This window comes from Paramisgurnus dabryanus, chromosome 20 (assembly GCF_030506205.2).
Source record: "Paramisgurnus dabryanus chromosome 20, PD_genome_1.1, whole genome shotgun sequence".
Classification (NCBI taxonomy): domain Eukaryota; kingdom Metazoa; phylum Chordata; class Actinopteri; order Cypriniformes; family Cobitidae; genus Paramisgurnus; species Paramisgurnus dabryanus.
Window position 1 is genome coordinate 21,919,631 of NC_133356.1, and position 18,566 is coordinate 21,938,196.

General features: G+C 35.7%; 2 protein-coding genes across 3 annotated transcripts; one reads left to right on the forward strand and one right to left on the reverse strand.

The window, feature by feature from the left end:
* Positions 1 to 2,823: 2,823 nt before the first annotated feature.
* On the reverse strand, positions 2,824 to 5,794 carry fam241a (family with sequence similarity 241 member A). Its single transcript, XM_065297046.1, has 2 exons — positions 5,574 to 5,794; positions 2,824 to 5,046 (listed from the first exon to the last, which is right to left on the reverse strand). Exons 1-2 carry the CDS (start codon positions 5,685 to 5,687, stop codon positions 4,753 to 4,755), a joined length of 408 nt encoding a protein of 135 aa, XP_065153118.1. The 5' UTR covers positions 5,688 to 5,794; the 3' UTR covers positions 2,824 to 4,752.
* Positions 5,795 to 6,270: 476 nt separating this feature from the next.
* On the forward strand, positions 6,271 to 9,463 carry eif4eb (eukaryotic translation initiation factor 4eb). Of its 2 annotated transcripts, XM_065297048.1 has the most exons (8): positions 6,271 to 6,340; positions 7,135 to 7,238; positions 7,494 to 7,589; positions 7,687 to 7,750; positions 8,055 to 8,168; positions 8,273 to 8,412; positions 8,491 to 8,626; positions 8,657 to 9,463. In XM_065297048.1, exons 1-7 carry the CDS (start codon positions 6,296 to 6,298, stop codon positions 8,603 to 8,605), a joined length of 678 nt encoding a protein of 225 aa, XP_065153120.1. In that variant the 5' UTR covers positions 6,271 to 6,295; the 3' UTR covers positions 8,606 to 8,626; positions 8,657 to 9,463. The 2 variants fall into 2 exon arrangements, with proteins under 2 accessions (XP_065153120.1, XP_065153119.1); XM_065297047.1 differs by having other exon boundaries at positions 8,491 to 9,463.
* Positions 9,464 to 18,566: the final 9,103 nt, after the last annotated feature.

Consider the following 18,566-nt stretch of genomic DNA (forward strand, 5'->3'; position numbering starts at 1 on the left):
GTAAATAATACAATCAAAACAACGGTCTGTTTTCTTAAAGCTTTCATTTACAAGGATGTTTCATGGGAATAAAGTGTTTTGTGCAGCTCAGCAATCTCACGTTCTAAGATAAACTACTACAAGAATTTCACAGGTCTTTTTCCAACTATAGTTCCAATAGGGATAAATGTACATTTTTGTGTCTGGTGTGGTGTGAATCCACCAGGTGCACCTGTATGAATCGAGCTGTGGCTCACTTTCACATTGAACCAGTTTGTATTTGTTTCTTCCAAAGCGACTTTCAGTGCATTCAAATAGATTTGACATTTAATCAGTTTGTGAAATGGCCATGCTTTTTTAGTAAACTATAGGGACTGGTTTTCTGCAGTGTTAGAGGAATAATAATAAACTGAAAATGAATAAAAAATAATAAAAGTGTAATCAAGAACTGTACTATACATATTAATATAGCATTAATGAATGTTTATATTCAAAACAAGTTTGGGTAATAAAAAGTTGATTCAGTTAACTTAGTACTCAGAGGGGTGGTTTTAACAAACATTTATTATTAAAAACATTACTTGTGTGCATTTTGAGGCAAAACAAATGGCACTGATGTATTTTAAGATATGTCAATGCAAGTTTTTTTTTTAGTTTGGACAGCATTTATTAGGACTAATCTAAGTGTTTAGATGTATTTTATTCTTACATGTGCAGAATGTTCCTATATTAGCTTATGCATTGCATTAGTACAAAGAATGTTGGTTCAATCTCCAGGGAACACACATGCTAAATAAAAAAATGAATAGACTTTAAATTAAAGTTTTTGCAAAACTCATACATTTAAATAGCAGCACTAGAGGACTCTCATTTACAGTTGTCAAGATCAGAGAATTCACTTTAATTTCAATAATTTACTTTATTGAGCAACTTGAACCCTGGCTTGTTTTTTGGATTGTGTTTGCTATGTTGGATTGCATTTCTCCTGCTGACCCTGAAAAAGTTTCACTTTTGACTGTAGTATTTGGCATTAAATAAGATACTGTACGAATTGCAGACTGCCTCTAAACAGATTCCACTCCAACTTAGGTGTTAAAACAAGCTCATCCCCATAAAAGGCTTGATTATTAAGGTAACCCTGAGTGCTTCATGTACTCACTTCGATTGAATACTTATTGATTGAGATCCTCAATGTCCTCCTCATTTTTTCTTACAATAAACAAGAATTGTGTCACGATTTACTAACTAATGTTCTACTTCAAAACATCTGTACTTTCTTTGTGTACATTAAATAAGAAAATATTAGAATATTAGTGACTGAAAGCTTTGGTCCCCATAGTTCAGAGGTGTAAAATGACTCAAAAATGTTACTCAAGTGAAAGTACAAGTACTGAGTGTAAATTTTACTCGGTTAAAAGTAAAAGTATCTGGCCAGAATCATGCTTGAGTAAAAGTTTAAAAAAGTCCCACATTAATATTGTACTTGAGTATTTAAAAAGTAAAAATAACAGGAAAAATGAAAACTAGAGATTCTTGTTTAAGTGAATGAACCACATAGAAGGTTTTATCCTGCTTTACAACTGTTTGAATTGTATTTATTTATCAAACTATAAGACTACCTCATTTCAGTATGCAACATTCTCAAAGTTGTAAAAACTCTAATTTAACTTAAGCCGAACTGATTTTCAAAATTGTGAGTATCAAGCCTCTCACAGGCAGCCGATGCAGCAAGAGCTGTAGACATTATTCACACTGTCAGTCCAAATCCGATTTAAGTGCATATCTAGGAATCCAATCACATTTAGAATGTGTGAACCACATTAAATCCGTTTTTTTTCTAATCCGTTTCAGGCTACATCCAGAGGTGGTTCCCGAAATCCATTTCAGTCTGACGGCCCTGATCCCATTTGTGTAGCTTTTCGGTTACGTCATGCTGTCACGTAAAATGTAAACATGTCAGACATCGAGGCAGATTGTCGTGCCAGCGCGACGTCATTGCCATAGAAACAGTGCAGGACGCACAGATCAGATTGTGATACACAATATGGACAGCATGTCTATCAGATTGGAAATGCACTAAAATCAGATTTGGACTGACAGTGTGAACAAGGTCTTAGTCTTGATAGAAAGGCTCTAAATAGCAGGAACATGTCACATGGGAACACACTTCATGTGTTGTCGGTTTAAAGGAGCAAAAAAATCTTCATCATCAGATAAACTGTTGGCCAATTCCTCAGTGTGGTCCAAGGCTCCAGAATAAATAACATTTAAATTAAACTGGCCATCAGTGCAATTCAATTTGTTTGGTAAGAGCAAGAGAAAATAGAATGAAGTGTTCTCTAAAAATTAAGTACTTTTCGACTGTAAATAAAATTTTAAGGAGTAAAAAGTACTTTAAAAAAATGTTTTCAGTAAAAGTATTGATATTTAATTGTACTGAAGTAAAAATCCCCAAAAATAATACTTAAAGGAACAGTATGTAGATTTGTGGCCAAAACTGGTATTGCAATCACAAAACTTGTGGCTAAAACTGGTACTGCAATCACACAACTGGTGGCCAATACACAAAATGACAACATAAACATCAGTTGAGGGCTGCAACTCCACTTTTTAAATGACAATATCCTGGCCAGACCACTGTTGTCAGTGATATAAGAATTTGAAATAAAAAAAATATTTCTTAATGTCTAGTGACATATCAGGGCCATTTTATGATTAATTGATATAAATTTCTTAAATACTGTTCCTTTAAATACAGTAATCATGTAAAATTACTCACGTTCTTTACACATCTGCCATAGTTTAACTGTGCAGAGAAGTCTTCAAATCAACTGTCAGAACAAATTATTCAAAACTTTTTTATTATAATAACTCCTTTTGAAAATTCATTGCAAAATGATTTAAAATATCCACAAACTGTTTCAAAATAAATTATACATCAAATCTTTCTTCCCAGACCCGTCACCAAATACAGGATAAATGATATGTACTGTAAATGATGTCACAAGGCATTATTCAAAAGAGATGTCCCTGATTCATGAAAATTAAATTTTAAGTGGCATTAGCAATTATGTTTTGTATTACAGCATTACCACGAATAATAAACAAACAATGACATACATATGATTTAAACCTCTGAATGTGTGGTAATGTCATCTTGCAATAATATTCAGATATAAATAACAGATTAACCGTGTTTAGAAAGATATCATTTTTTAAATATAACAGTTGTTGCTGATTATGACACTATAGTTTCATTGATACTGGTAATGCAATATGATATTTATAAAAAGAACACTTCAGAAATTAAAGGTAAATCAACTTATAAGATTAAACTCTTTTCTAATCAAATGAATACTAAACATACAGTGCATAACTCATATACTTTATCATGATCAGAGGTAAGATTTTTAAAGTGATTCATACCCAAAAATAAAAATATTTTCAACATTTACGCACCCTCATGCTGTTCTATAGATTTGTTTTCTTCAGTAGAACACATATGGAGATTATTATAGACATAATGTTAGTGACAGCCACAGTCACCATTCACTTTCATTGTATAAAAATCGGTATCAATATTATTCAGAATTTCTCCTTGTGTTCCACAGGACGAAATCATTCAAGCTTTGAGCAGCATGATGGTGCATGAATTATGACAGAATTTATTATTTTTGGGTGAAGTATCCTTTTAATACATCTGGAGTCTAAGTAGAAATGTCTGTGCTCAGACTATTGGAGGATTTTGTTTTGGCAATATCTTTGTTTAACTAGATACTGCCAGAGGCATTTGGGTCAATGACATGAGATGCATATTTTTGAGTCCAGGGGCATTTTAATTCTATTTAAAAATTATATTTGTTCTGAATTTGATATCACAGGCAAAAGCTTATACCAGCATCCAAGTCGAAGTCTGTTAAATGTAAATTCATTGCAGAGGTCAGGTGGTGCAACCAGAAGGTCAAAGGGTGCAATTCCCTTTAAAAAAATAATAATAATTTTAATAAGCAAATAGATTTTAGCTAAGTTTGTCGATTAACGTTTTTACATTTATAGTCCTTAAACTATAAATGTTTTATTTAAAATGTCAATAAACAAATTGTTCCTGACTCAAAAAATATGCATTACATCCATTTTTAAATACTTCTTTTGTCATTGACCCATTTACAAAACCCAAATATATCCCAACAGCCCCAGATTATTCACATGCAGTAGTATTAACACATTCAAGTTTAAATACAGAAGATCTAATATTTCCTGGTATGTTTCCCCAAGACATTTTAAGCTGAGAATGAGGAAGTTTGCACTCTAGTCATGGAACAAGAACAGTGTGAAAAAGCACAGCTGATACCTGGGCAAATGGGAGTAATACATTCAACAATTGTACTATTGATTTCTGTACAACTGGTTGGACTGATATTCTTAATACTTCAAAAGGCATTTACTTTCAAATAGTCACCATATCAATACATATACATGTTGCCTCAATGAAAATACTTGGGGGAAGCATGCTTATCAGATATACCTTTCATATATATACTGCACACTAGGCACAGATTGGAAAAATCAATTAATTATTTATAGTAAATCCTCTTAATAATTTAAACCATTTTCTCTCATTGCATACCCACAATAAGGTAAGCAAAACACCGAGGCCTGTGTATATTGGTAATGCATTCAAATGACATTCTTCAAGCACTTTTTTTAAAGGAGTCTCTCCTCTTTTCCATTGGCACTGTCTCCAGCTCGATAAGCAAATACAGGTCCATTCATTCATTTCTGGATATATATGATAACAATGCATAGAGTTCCCACGAGACCAAGAGCTTGAATACCCAGAAACCAGAGTAACAACCAGAAAACCAGCACGATCACAGGCTCCACAATTTTTTCTCCAAAGTAAAGCTGGATGAAGCCAAGACCCCTCAGACACTTATTCAGCTCTCCGAAAAAAGTGCCGAGCCTCTCGCAGTCATCCACCAATGGAGCCTCTGTCTCAGGTGCTTCTGGTGTCTGTGGCTCTGCTCTGGAGGTGCGGTGTGGTCTTTCCCTTACCCTGAGCTCATTCTGAAGATAAAGGTTTGGGTGATTATAAACCAGTTAGAGTAGGCTATACTGTCAAAAAATGACATCACATACATAGCATGCATGTTAGATCGTGGGAGTGTATTTAGGGAGTACACATGTTTGTGTGTGTCTGCGCTGTATATAGACAAGAATGGCTATATTTAGGTTGCATTACTTAACTAATGTAAACTAGTACATCAATAAATATTGTTGATACCTATTAATTTTTAGCCATTTGTATCAAGTGTTTTATTCTTAAAAAAATACAACGTATATAAAAGTAACAACACTGCAAATCAGTTATCCATACTACATGTTGTGGTCAAATGTGCAAAGTTCTGGATAAGGATTAGGCGGGGTAGGGCAGTGTCTGTGATTACAGATAAATAAATACTCCTAAAAAAAGAATTCTGGTTAAACACACATTTATAAATGTTATAAGATCTTACGAGTAACGCAAAATTATAACATTTAGGCAAAATCACAGCTAGAGCGAGACTTTTCAAAGCATGAGAAACTCGCCTTACCAGTTCCCTGTTTCCAGCAGGCTGACAACGACATGCGCTTCGGTTTATCGTCCCGCATAAATCATTGCGATGTTGTACCTCTGTATCATTCACGATCGGATTAGTGCTTGACATGTTTTGCCCTTTAAAACGAAAATGTTACTGTTAACCTGAGATTTGGCCGAATGGCGGGTTACCATCTGGCTGACTGTTCACGACACTTCCGGACTCGACTGTCAACATATTCCTGACGTCATGAGCCACCAGGGTGCGATCATAATAAAACTTTAGCATTCTCAAAATTGCAGCAATTACTTTAATCGCTTATTATAATCTTATAATGAGACCAAGTCATGCCATTTTTAAAATGAATTACGTGGCAATTATGTCGCTGTGACAAAATAAGCACATTAAAAGTAAAAACTCTGATTAGGTTAATAGCAGTGATTCAAGGTGTACAACGTTTATTAAAAATACATTTTAAAGAACGTATTTAAAAAAATATTAAAGTTCTGGAAAGTTCAAACGTAAAATGTTTTTAACTTCATGAGGCGCTGCGCAGACAGTTCAGTGTATGACATCAGCTAGCGCGAGAGCGATGCGGAGCAGTCTACTTCAGAGTCGCAATCGCGATACTTTGATGTCATCTTCTGCGCAGAGCGGCCAGTAATCGAACACAGTCCGTCTTAGTGTTGTGTCAGCCAATCAGAGTGAAGATCTGAAGTAAAGCGTGAACGTCCCTTATGAGGCCTGTGAACGACTCACGTAAAATGGCGACGGCAGAGCCGGTGAGTCAATAAACTTTTTAAAGATTATTTTACACCTTTCAGTCACTTTCCGTTGAACCGCGAAACGACCCGCACATAACAATAACATTAAAGTTAACTGTAGGGCAAAAATACATTTTAAGCGTTACCCCCAGGGAACTTTTTAAAAGTTATTCGGCATGTTTGAATGGGGTAACGTTAGAGCAACGAGTTTGGCTCAGAGTTGGCAAGGCTGTTTCGAGTCTTGTAGGGCACTTAATGGCTTTGCCAGATGTGTATTTGTCAGCAATACCTTTCGTGCATTTAGCGTCAATCTTTATTTTGTTTCATTTATTTACTAAAGAACATTTATTTACAACCCCCAAAACTCGACCCGTGGGTTACATAAATGTATTATCGCCACCATGCTGTGTCAGACTAAAACAGTGTCAAACCAGTCTCACAGCTGTTACAATATGCAGTTACAATCCAGATAAACATGACACGTTTATGTAACTTTGTTGTTGTAGTAGTATTTGTAACATATCTACCTCAGAATTATGAATGATTGAAACATTTGTAGCTATAAAAAGTATAGAACGTAGTCTTGAGGCTAACATTAGACACAACATGGTCATACCTTACTAGAGGTTAAACCAGATTTTGCAATAGTGCCCCAGCAAAGAAAGAAAGAAAATAAATAAAGAGGCATTGTGCACATTCTGTCTGTAGAGTAGACTAGCTTATAGCTGTCCTGTTAATCTCTAAACTACTGGCTGCTTTGAATATAGCTGACTGAATTTGTACTAAGACGATTTTAAAATGGTCCTGTACAGGAAATAAACTCAAATTCCTGTAAAAGTGAAGAGGAAAATTCAGAACAGAGCAGCCGGGAGATTGTCAGCCCTGAGAGCTACATCAAACACCCACTACAGAACAGGTATCATTAATTCATTAAAAAAATTTGAGGTACATGGTTGGTGTTACTGAAAACTTCCTTTAATCTTTTGAAAAAAGTTCCTGTAATATGACAAAATTTTTCAAAATCTGACATTAACAAGATGGTGAGACTGTGTTTATAAAATTTAACTGAACATGGTGATATACTTGCATAATAACCATAATGTATTAAGTTGTGCTATAAAAGAGTTTTGTATATTGTACATTTTATTTTGCTTATAATTTCCCCCTATAGATGGTCACTATGGTTCTTCAAAAATGACAAGAGCAAAACATGGCAGGCAAATCTCAGACTGATCTCGAAATTTGACACAGTCGAGGATTTCTGGGCGTAAGACTACTTTTTTTTACAAGATACAAGCATTAGTTTCTGTATTGTTTCTGTTTGTTGACAAGGTTAATAAACCTTTTGAATCACTTCTTTGTAGGCTTTATAACCACATTCAGCTCTCCAGTTATTTGTTGTCAGGTTGTGACTACTCATTGTTTAAGGTGGGCTTCCCTTTATTACTATTATAATTTTAAGAGAAATTTCTCGCCATGTTCCTAATGCACATTATTGTCGTGTGTGTGTGTGTAATACTCCGATATGAGTTTTCCCTTCATATGAAAACTCACTGGAATTTACATAATGCTGTATAAACGTATTACCAACATTTCAAGTTTCACCTTTTTTATCTTTTTTTGTTAGTTTGATTTAGTTGTGGTTGTGCAGTGTAGCTTGCTTCTTTCTTGAGAAATTATTTTTGGAGTTCTCCAGATTACTGTGGATTTCGTGTGTCTGTTTGGGTTGCAGGATGATATTGAGCCCATGTGGGAAGATGAGAGAAATAAAAGAGGAGGCCGCTGGCTCATCACTCTCAACAAGCAGCAGAGAAAATATGACCTGGACCGCTTTTGGTTGGAAACTGTAAGAATTTCAGAGTTTTCATTGAACACCCCCTCAGCTTACATTTGTGCACTAGTACCTGTGTTGCCTCATCCCTGTTATGTCTGTCTATGTCCTGCCCACAGCTGCTGTGCCTCATCGGAGAGGCTTTTGATGACTACAGTGATGAGGTATGTGGCGCTGTAGTCAATGTCCGAACCAAAGGTGATAAAATTGCTGTCTGGACAAGTGACTATGAGAACAGAGAGGCTATAACTCACATAGGGTAAGACTCTCAAACACGCTGCTATATAAACGATGTGTACTTAACATAGTATTAACATGTAGTTGTGTTTTTTGGCAGGAGGGTGTACAAGGAACGGTTAGGCATCCCTATGAACATGACCATTGGCTATCAGTCTCATGCTGATACAGCCACTAAGAGTGGCTCTACAACTAAGAACAAATTTGTGGTGTAAAGATATTCAACTGCCTGAATCCTCTCTCTCTCTCTCTCTCTCTCTCTCTCTCTCTCTCTCTCATGCTCTCCTATTCTCTCTCCCCTATCTCTTTCTCTGCCGGATAAAACCAAAGAAACATAAAGACAGACTGGACTCAAATTGACACAATCCTCATCAAATACAGTTTTCCCAAAAGCCCTTCACAAACACACTCTTGGATTGACACAAGATCTGAGGATTGCAGCACAGACAAGTTATAAAAATAACAATACCTCTGCTGCTTGTTACATTTACACAGACATCTCATATGTGTCATGTTTACACTACAGTGCAAATGTTTTCTTTATAACCAGACAGGTAAAAAAATTCAGATTTATCACTACACAGTTTCCCTTAAAGAACACAACATTCAATTGTTTAATATTGTTGTGAGTTGTAAAATATTGAACTTTTTTTGAAAGATATTGTCAGTTTATTTAATGGCAGAGAAAAAAAATGTCTGTATTCTTTTAGCAGCTTTAGTGCTTCAGTGCCTGATGAACATAAACATTTTAATTTATTCAGATTAATCCTCAACATTTTGTGAAGATACCCGACCATCGAGTTCATGTATTCAAGCCAATCTTCACAGAGCTGCCTTGCGTCTTTAAGCATTAACTTAATTAAATATGGGGGTTTGCGATTCAAGATAAGTCTTTTTATATTGTGAATTTTTTTGATGCTTCACAAGTTTACATTCCTTGTTAGAATGGTAAAATGTGGGGCTTTTTGCAGTATTGTAACAGATGCATTATGCTCGTGTCTGAATGTAATTAGCTAGAGTTGGTGTTTTTAATAAGGTAGCAGCATTATTAAATAGGCCCTGAAAAAAAACTAGTTTTATGACGATTCCATTTATTTCACTAAAAAACTGAAAAGGCGCATCAGTATTCATCATCATCTTATTGTAAGTGTTGTATCTTGGGATAAGGATAAAGGACCCTCTTAAGGCACCCAAAAATGAAAATTGTCTCATCATTTACTCACCCAGATGTTGTTCTTAATGTGTATGAGTTTCTTTATCCTGTTAAATACAAAAGAAGATATTTTGTTAAATGATAAGCACACAGTGGATGGTACCCAATGACTTCCACAGTATTTGTTTCTCCTACTATGAAAGTCAATGTGTACTGTTAAAATATCTTAAATTGTGTTCAACAGAAAGAAAACTCATACTGGTTTTAAACAAAAGGATTAGTATATAATGACAGAATTTTCATTTTTGGGTGAACTATCTCTTTAAAATGTCTAGTTAACCAGTATTAAAGAAAAACACCAGTTTTTCAATATTTTACTATGTTTTCACCTCAACTTAGACAAATTAATATATACCTATCTTTTTCAATGCGTGCACTTTTAATCTTTGTACAGCATGTTGTGAATGTGTTAGCATTTAGGCTAGCCCCATTCCTTTCTTAGGATCCAAACAGGGATGAATTAAGAAACCACCAAACACTTCAATGTTTCCCTATTTAAGACTGTTACTTGAGTAGTTAAACAAACAAGTATGGTGGCACTAAATAAAACGTGATTTTTTAAGTGGATAAAAAATTTGAACTATATTCGAAGTACTGCAAACGAAGTGCTTTTCCGCCACACAATATAGTTATAGTTTTTTTATCCGCTTAAAAAATCGCCACGTTTTATTTTATGCCACCATACTTACTCGTGTAAAATACAGAAAACATGGAAGTGTTTGGTGGCTTCTAAATGCATCCCTGTTTGGATCCTAAGGAATGAATGGGGCTAGGCTTAATGCTAACACATTCACGACGCCCTGTACAAAGATGAAGTGCACACATTGAAAAAAAGATTGGTATGTATTAATTTGTCTAAGTTGAGGTAAAAACATAGTAAAATATTGAAAAATGTTGGTGTTTTCCTTTAAGGCATACCCTATTATTAAATTATACAATTTAGCTTACACTTTTCAGGTGAGATCAGGAAGTTGGCCTCTGTTCTATGTGTACACTGTCAGGAAAAATATGGTTTGTCGCTCGGTCTGTGCCCTTTCAAAAAGTACATTGCACCTAAGGAGTTCATATGTGACCCTGGATCACAAAACCAGTCATAAATTGAGATTTATACATTATCTGAAAGCTGAATAAACAAGCTTTGTTAGGATAGGGCAATATTTGTCCGAGGTACAACTATTTGAAAATCTGGAATCTGTGGGGCAAAAATTTAAATATTGAGAACATCGCCTTTAAATTGTCCAGATAAACTCCTTAGCAACACACACTAATGATAAATATATTTTTTAAGATATTACGGTAGACAATATCTCCATGGAACATGATATTTTCTTAATATCCTTATGATTTTTAGCATAAAAACATTTTGACCCATTCAATTTATTGTTGGCTATTGCTACAAATATACCCATGTGACTTATGACTTTTTTGTGGTCCAGGGTCACATATAAGTACCTCAAAGTTATACTGGTACCAAATGTACACTTAATCCTAAAAGGTGCTTTAGTGATGGCTTGGGGCCATTTTATTTTTTCCTTGAGTGCTTAGTATTTCTGTAACACGTGTGGTTCAAGTTCTGCTTTGAGCATTGCAGATGACTGTTCAGAAAATCTCTGTATTTCACAACCCTTCATTTAGACTTGTGCCAGTGAAACTTGATAACTGTCTCACTGCCACATTATCATCTGAAACCGGCACCTGTAGCTGTCTATTTAACACGATTCATAGAGCTCAAAACAAGTTTATGGTATCAAGCTGTTCCAATAAATTAGTTTAGATGTTAAACTGTGCTATACTTTATCACAACGTAAATGTCTTGGGGCAAACCTGACTCTTTGCCACAAGAAAGGTTACTGCTGACAAATGGAAAAGGTGAATAAATAATGATTAGGGGGAACTGTTGAAATTTTCTGGTTATGACAGATGATCGATATGGACATTTAATTCATTTGTATAGGCAATTCATGAGATTATGGCTCGTAAACCCCCACACACAACAACATGAGACACACAGGCAAAGCGTGACGGCCTTAGTTTACTTATAGAAAAATCCGCTGTGAAGAGCTGCTTTCTTAATTAGCCAAATATAAGATCAATTCAGTACGTATACAATATAAACGCTGTCATTAAAGGGCATAAGTGGTTTCCTTGGTTCACTGATGTCTTAATCTATATCATTTTTTACTCAAGCTCTGTAAACATGTTTAATATTGCAGCGCATATTTAAGTGGACAGTTAGCAGCATTAGTGTGAGGAGTACGTATACGTGCCTTAGATGCGTTTAGGCCTCCACTTACGTTATTTACCGATCTTTCAAGCCATGTTCTGTTACATTGCATTTCTTTGAAACTATCTGAAAGACTTTATGGCTTAAAAATCATAGGCCTTAATGGCTCTAATGCTTTTTATAGGCGTTTGATCAATAAATAGGTGGATGCTTTAACAAGCATTTTAATAGTGAAAGAAATCATCTATGAAAACTCTCCGCAAAATCAAACCAGGAAACCACAACGCCAGATATAACCATAAAATAGTTTTATGGCTTACAGAGCCAGGTCCACAGTAGGAAGTATATGTAGGTACTACATCTGGGCATGTCAATAGTTTTTACCATTATCTTGATGTTCATTGGATGTTTATGTGGTGCTGGACAGCAGCATAATGAGGCGAGGCTCTGATGTGTTATTTGAGACTCTTTATCTCACACCTCTAGCATCTCTAATGAGAGGTCCTTGAATCTGCCTCAGTGACCCTTACAAAACTCTAATGAGGCTTGTGCAGTTTGTTCACCAATTACTGGTCCAGGGTTGACAGAGATATACAGAGCTGAAATCTTAATTTAGTTGTTCCTTTTACATGCTGTGTGAATATTTGTCTGCAAAGATATACGTTAAAGTCTAGGCTCCAAAATGAAACACTCATACCAAGATTAAAAGCTAATAACAGCCTTAATCTTTATATTGAAAAAAATATGATGGATAGTGAGAGTTTTGTACAACTACTGTAAAAGGGAAAAGTCCCATCAGGCATAGCTTTGACATTAAACTCTCTCTGAACTCTCTCTGAATAAAATGTATATGGTTATTCTCACGACAGGATGCTTTTAGGCTAAGTCATGTCTTATTACTTTATATATTTGTTTTTGCCTGTAGCAACCACAGAGGATAAAAGCCTCTTCATTGTTGTAGCTATCCTGACATCTGGCTGGGGTTTTGCCAAACATGCTCAGTGTTTCAGCAGTGGACAGCACTAATGCAAGTAAGCATACAAGGATCAGTGAATGTGCAGTGTACACTACATTCAAAATTGTTTTGCTGTTTTTAATAGTGTACTTATAGGGGCAGTTTCCTGGACAGGGTTTAGATTAATCCAGGACTAGGCTTGTTACATTAGGACATTTAAGTAGTTTTTACAAACATACCTACAAAAACAATACTGGTGTGCATCTTGATACAAAACAATGGCAACAAGATATTTCAGTACAAGGTGTTTTTAAATTAAGGATGCTCACAAGCATTTTAGTCTGGGACTAGGATAAACCCTGTCTGGGAAACCGCCCATTAGTGCTGTTGCTGTGGTTCAAGCTATTTTTTGACCCTCCCTATGAAAATCCAGCTAGTCTGGTTATTATTATTTTTTGCATAAAATTATCCATAATGTAAAGAACATTGTGTGAATTTTAATTTGTTATCTTTAATACTGACTGAGTGGGGCCATGTCAAAAATTGAAATTAATGTAAAATCAATGAGTGAAATCAAAGTTTGATGCTCATAATCCTATTATTTGAATTTGAGACATTAGGCTGGATTTCACAGATAGGGTCAAATTTGTCATTAACATATACTCAAAGCAGTGTAAAGCGTTTTCATCTGTCAATAACCTTAATGTGAAAGTACTATACTTTTGGAGGGAAGTTGTGAGATCTATTGTGATTAATGACCACAAGATGGAGACTCAACCTTCACTTTGTCTCTGCTAGTTAATCACCTTCACTAACTTAAAGTGCACCTATTTCATTTTTATAAAACAATGTTATTTTGTGTATTTGGTATAATACAATGTGTTTGCGTGGTTTGGTTAAAAAAACAAATTTTTTCCACATATCGTACATTTTTGTATCTCCAGATTTCACTCTCTTCCTGAAATGCACAAATTTGAAAAGCTCTGTGTTCCTTATTGGCCAGCTAACCTGTACGTTGTGATTGGCTTGAATACCTCTGACGTCAGCCGGAAATGTGACGCTTCTTACCATGTTTGAAAGATTTGGTTGCGTCCAAGCAGGAGGAATTATGATAATGTCAGTCTTGTCTACATCACAAATCCCAGGAAGTAAACTGTTGCCTACAATCCGTGTTTTTGTTGCAGTCCAAAAAAAAGAGATTTACGTTGGAGACAATAACTCGTGTCATCGTTTACTTTTGTATATCGTAAACGTGTACTAATACACACTTACACACCAAAGGAAATTTAAAAACAATAGGTGCTCTTTAAAGAGCTCAGTCCTTGGCTCCATCCTGCAAAAATGTTTGCTATTATTTTCATTATTTCAGTTTAGATTTTTTTTCTCTTTGTCTAAAGAAGCCCAGCCACATGGCTCTTGAAATTTAAAGACCCACTTAAGTGCTTTGAAATGTGCAGCTTTGTGCGATGCGTTGACGTAATTTACACTGAAACAGGAAGTTGGGGTGGGACATAATGAGTGACCCCTTCCCTTTTCAAAATAGCCAGTAGCTTTTAGTTTACCTCACAGCCTAGAATCTGATGAGAGGCTAAAGTGCAGAATGATGTCACAAAAATGAATCTGTATTGGAAGTGAGAAACTGTGAGTTTTGAATGCTTTATTATCTTCTAAATGGGAATTTTGTAAATGTATCAGAGTATACTAGCTTATAGATATCCTTATTTATACTAAAGCCAAGCAAGTTCAGTTTTGATTTCATAAGGACTTTGCCTGTGGTAGTTTAGCATGGATTTAGTATGCAGTTCTCAGGTATGAATGTTATTACTATTTACATTTATTTACATATTCAGTTATTTAAAACTCATAGGCCAAACCGTTATATCTCACCACATAATAAATCATAAAAATGAGTACCCCTGAAGGCGATTTGAGTACCGTTTTGTATGTTTTTGTTGCCTTGTTCTTTAGATTTATATTTGTACCATCTCATAATTATTTCATTTTCTCAAATGTCTTGCCCAATATCCGAGCACAGCATGACCCCTAAAATGCTTTCCCTGGCTGTTATTAGAGTGCTGACAAATGAGTTTCCATTTCTTTTATGAGGCAAGCGGTGAGAAACCGAATTGTCCACATATGGCAAAGCGCACTTTGTCGCACACGCTAAGTGTGTTTCAGTGGACAGGATTGCTGGTGGCAGGAGTCCCTCGAGGACAGGTTTTGATGCGCTCTGATGGTTTCCAATGGCAACCGGCTGGCCAGCGAGGAGCTTCATATGAAGTGTGCGTGAGGAAGCCTGCAAGTGTTTTCTATTCACACTTAAACTCTGACACGCGGCACTGCACGATTATCACTAATTTCTCTTGCATGGCAGACGTGTGAAAAGAGACGTTAATCAATGCATTTCACTCCATGCTCCTTTTTCTTTTTGTATGTAGCCTAGTATGGTGCTATAAGGTTCTTATAAGCATCACATCTTCTCTATTTGTTTCTTTGAAACAAAACACTTTAAATGATCAAACATTTGGAAAAACATCAAAGCGTCTTCTAAATAATTAAATTGTTTGTTTTTATCTCAGTTATCTTTGTACTGCTTTGTTGTTTTATTCATAAAGAAGTACCAAACCAATTCTGTTCTTCTATTGTCTTTTCCCTTGTTGTTTAATGCATATCTGTTATGGTCCTTCATTTTTGTTTGTAAATTAAATCATCTGTCCATGTGGTCACATGCAGACTTCTGTTACAGTGACCCAGAAGCTTAATAAAGGAATTGTTTAACCAAAAATAAAAATTCTGTCATTTAATCACCCTCCAATTTTTCCCTTCTGCCGAACACAAAAGAAGATATTATGGTAAGCACATAACTGATGGTACCCATTTACTTCCACAGTGCGAATACTATGGGTACCATCAACTATGTGCTTACCATAATTTATCAAAATAACTTATTTTGTGTTCACCAGAATAAAGAAACTTATACAGGTTAAGGACAACATATTGGTATAAGACAGAATTTTCATTTGGGGATAACTATCACTTTAATAAAATAAATGTTCACCCAAAAATAAAATAGGGGAGAGCGGGGCACAACCTAAAGTTTTTTTTTACTTTGGCTCTATCATTCAAAAAATATTTAAGTTAGATTAATCACTTTTTTACACAATCAACACACACATCTCTGCTACAAATGAACACCTAAAGTTTGTTTGTGGGACCTACCGTTATTGTACAATTACACTGGAAGCGACAGGAGTGCAAACGTTACAACTTACCACATAGGTGGGGTTCATTGTAACAAACAGAGGGTTTGTTAAAACACCTGCTAAAAAAAATATTTTAAACGCAATAATCAATAAAATTTTGCCTATTTACATAAGGTGGAAATTGTTTATATATCTGCCTATAATAGATAGATATCCACACATTCATCCATTCATGATCCTTCATCTAACCATCCTTGTATTATGCATCATTGCATATAAATAGATTTTTTTTAAAATTTGTGAGTTATTTTCCCTAAATACTAATTTATCAAGATGATAACTGTTAATACAATATTATTAACAGTTATCATCTTGATAAATAGTATTTTGTTTTCATTATCATTGTGGAGGCTTAGTTGTAATGCTGTGTTACAACAAACCCCGCTGTGTAAAAATGTTTTCAATTCCAGCTATAATTTACTAGAATTGCTGACATGTTTCAAAATGGTGTTAAGTTTTAGGCAACAAGACAGTGATAATATAAAATAATTATAAAATAATAAGGATGGATTTGGTGACTTACACACCCAACTCAGAAATCGAAAAAAAAAACATAAGATGAAGAAATTTACTTTTATGCCTCCAAAACACTCTTTGTTCAATATCATAACCAAAACACATCAAAAGTTTTCACTAATTCACAGGAGATCATCTTCTGACAGTAAGAGAAAAGACCAAAAGCACAGATTGCTCGGCTTTGTATACGGTAAATATGTAAAGTAGCTCTGTTACATTTAACCCTGCGTTAGTTTGTGCCCCGCTCACCCCTATTGTCTCACCCATATATCATGTGTAGGCTATAATAGGCCTGAAACACGGGAACTTCACCAGCTACTGAATTTTGGTGAGCTATTATTTACAACTTTGTCATTTCATAAATTTAAACACTGTAAACAATAAATGCAAATAGTTTCCTGTAGCTTTTTTTCGGCTGGAGATGCCTTATCCCTCAGGCAACTTTTTAATAAACCGCTCTTAACAAAGGTGCTGTGTTTGTTTATGCTCATTTAGCACGTCCTCTAAAACACACTTTCCTTGAACTGTAATGTATGGGTTAGCACTAGAAAATAGGGCACACCAGCAACTACGAGACAGATGGGTCTCAAAATTTGCAAAGGAGTCAGCACACTCCGTATCTGTGATTTGCTAGCAGCACTCCTGTAGAGTTGTCAGTGTATTAAATACTGTCTTTGCATTAAATATTAGTTCAGTATTCCAAACGGATTTAACAAAAACACAGCTGCCACTACTTTTGGGGAGTGAATTCAAGTGTACAAAACACAGTCTGTGTGTAGAGAACAGATTTTAGCTCTTGAAAGCATAGGACAATTGAAAATAGCTTTAGAAGGTGCTAACCTAGACCATCACAACATATGGATTTGGGATAGAAGCAAACACTCATCCACTGTAGATGTGCGAATGCGACAGCGTAGGCACTTTTGCCTTCAATGTTGTCTATTTACTGCAACACTTACACTAAGTCAGGCTTACTGTAATTCTCACCACACAGGTAAAACTGAAAGATGACATTGTTTGTGTGGGTTGGATGTGCAACTTGTGAAATTACAATAAGCTTCGTTTGATATCAGAATCAGATGATAAGGTTCTACTATCTGCACATTTGGCATTCAACAGAGCACATGCTGCATACATTTATGCCCCAGATGCAGTCGACGTACACTTACTATCTTACATCAATGCTTCCTGATGAAGGCCTATCAAATCAATTATTTTCTTGTTATGATGGTTTGAAACTTGAAATGGTTTCATTACAAAACCCACTGAATGCAGTGTACCAAATTGCCTTTGTTTAGCGAGCAGAATGTGAAAGCTGTCTACGGTAGTCCCAACGGTAGATAGCCTATGGTAATTTTCATCGACACCATGTTGATATGAATTGGACGTGACATTTCATGTTTCGTTAAGTATTGTCAAGACGATTGCCCTTTACTTTGCCCCATCAGTAGGGTTGCAAATTGAAGCCCGTATTACAGGGATGCCGGACAGGGTGAGGTGTAATCTCAGAGAGGGCGACGGGTTTGAGGCATTCGGTGCCATTTTAATCTGAAGGCAAGAGCATTAAGTCAGACGTACAATATTGCTGTACATGGACCTCCCTCAGGGCCAGTCTTTACATTAGAAAAGCTCATGAGGAAAAAGAGAGAATACCGCTGAGGCAGATCAGCGTGAGCGCTTTTGTGCGTTTTTCATTAGCGACTTAGTTTCTCTTTTCTTTGAGACTGAATAGAAAGTGTAGTGTGTGAGTGCATGTGTGTGTGTCGTAGGGCTTTCCTTGTGCCACTACCCCTCCCTCCTCTCCCCATCATTCACCCTACATTCTCCATGGATGAATATCTCCATGACGACCCCATCCACTGTCTCTTCCTCACACTCCATCTCTTTTTCTCTCCTGCCCTCTCTCTCTCTCTTCCTCTTTCTACTGTGCGTCATAGACATGAAAGTATCTAATCCCTTGTGGAACTCACATGCACACTAGCCTCGCTTTTGGTAAGACGTCACA

Excerpts from the sequence above, each read along its gene's own strand:
- eif4eb (XM_065297047.1), top strand. The coding sequence starts at position 6,296 with ATGAGGCCTGTGAACGACTCACGTAAAATGGCGACGGCAGAGCCG. Across the intron at positions 7,239-7,493 it reads AAACACCCACTACAGAACAG|ATGGTCACTATGGTTCTTCA; the intron begins GTATCATTAATT and ends TTCCCCCTATAG. Across the intron at positions 7,751-8,054 it reads GTGACTACTCATTGTTTAAG|GATGATATTGAGCCCATGTG; the intron begins GTGGGCTTCCCT and ends TTTGGGTTGCAG.
- fam241a (XM_065297046.1), bottom strand. The coding sequence starts at position 5,687 with ATGTCAAGCACTAATCCGATCGTGAATGATACAGAGGTACAACATCGC. Across the intron at positions 5,047-5,573 it reads CTGCTGGAAACAGGGAACTG|AATGAGCTCAGGGTAAGGGA; the intron begins GTAAGGCGAGTT and ends CTTTATCTTCAG.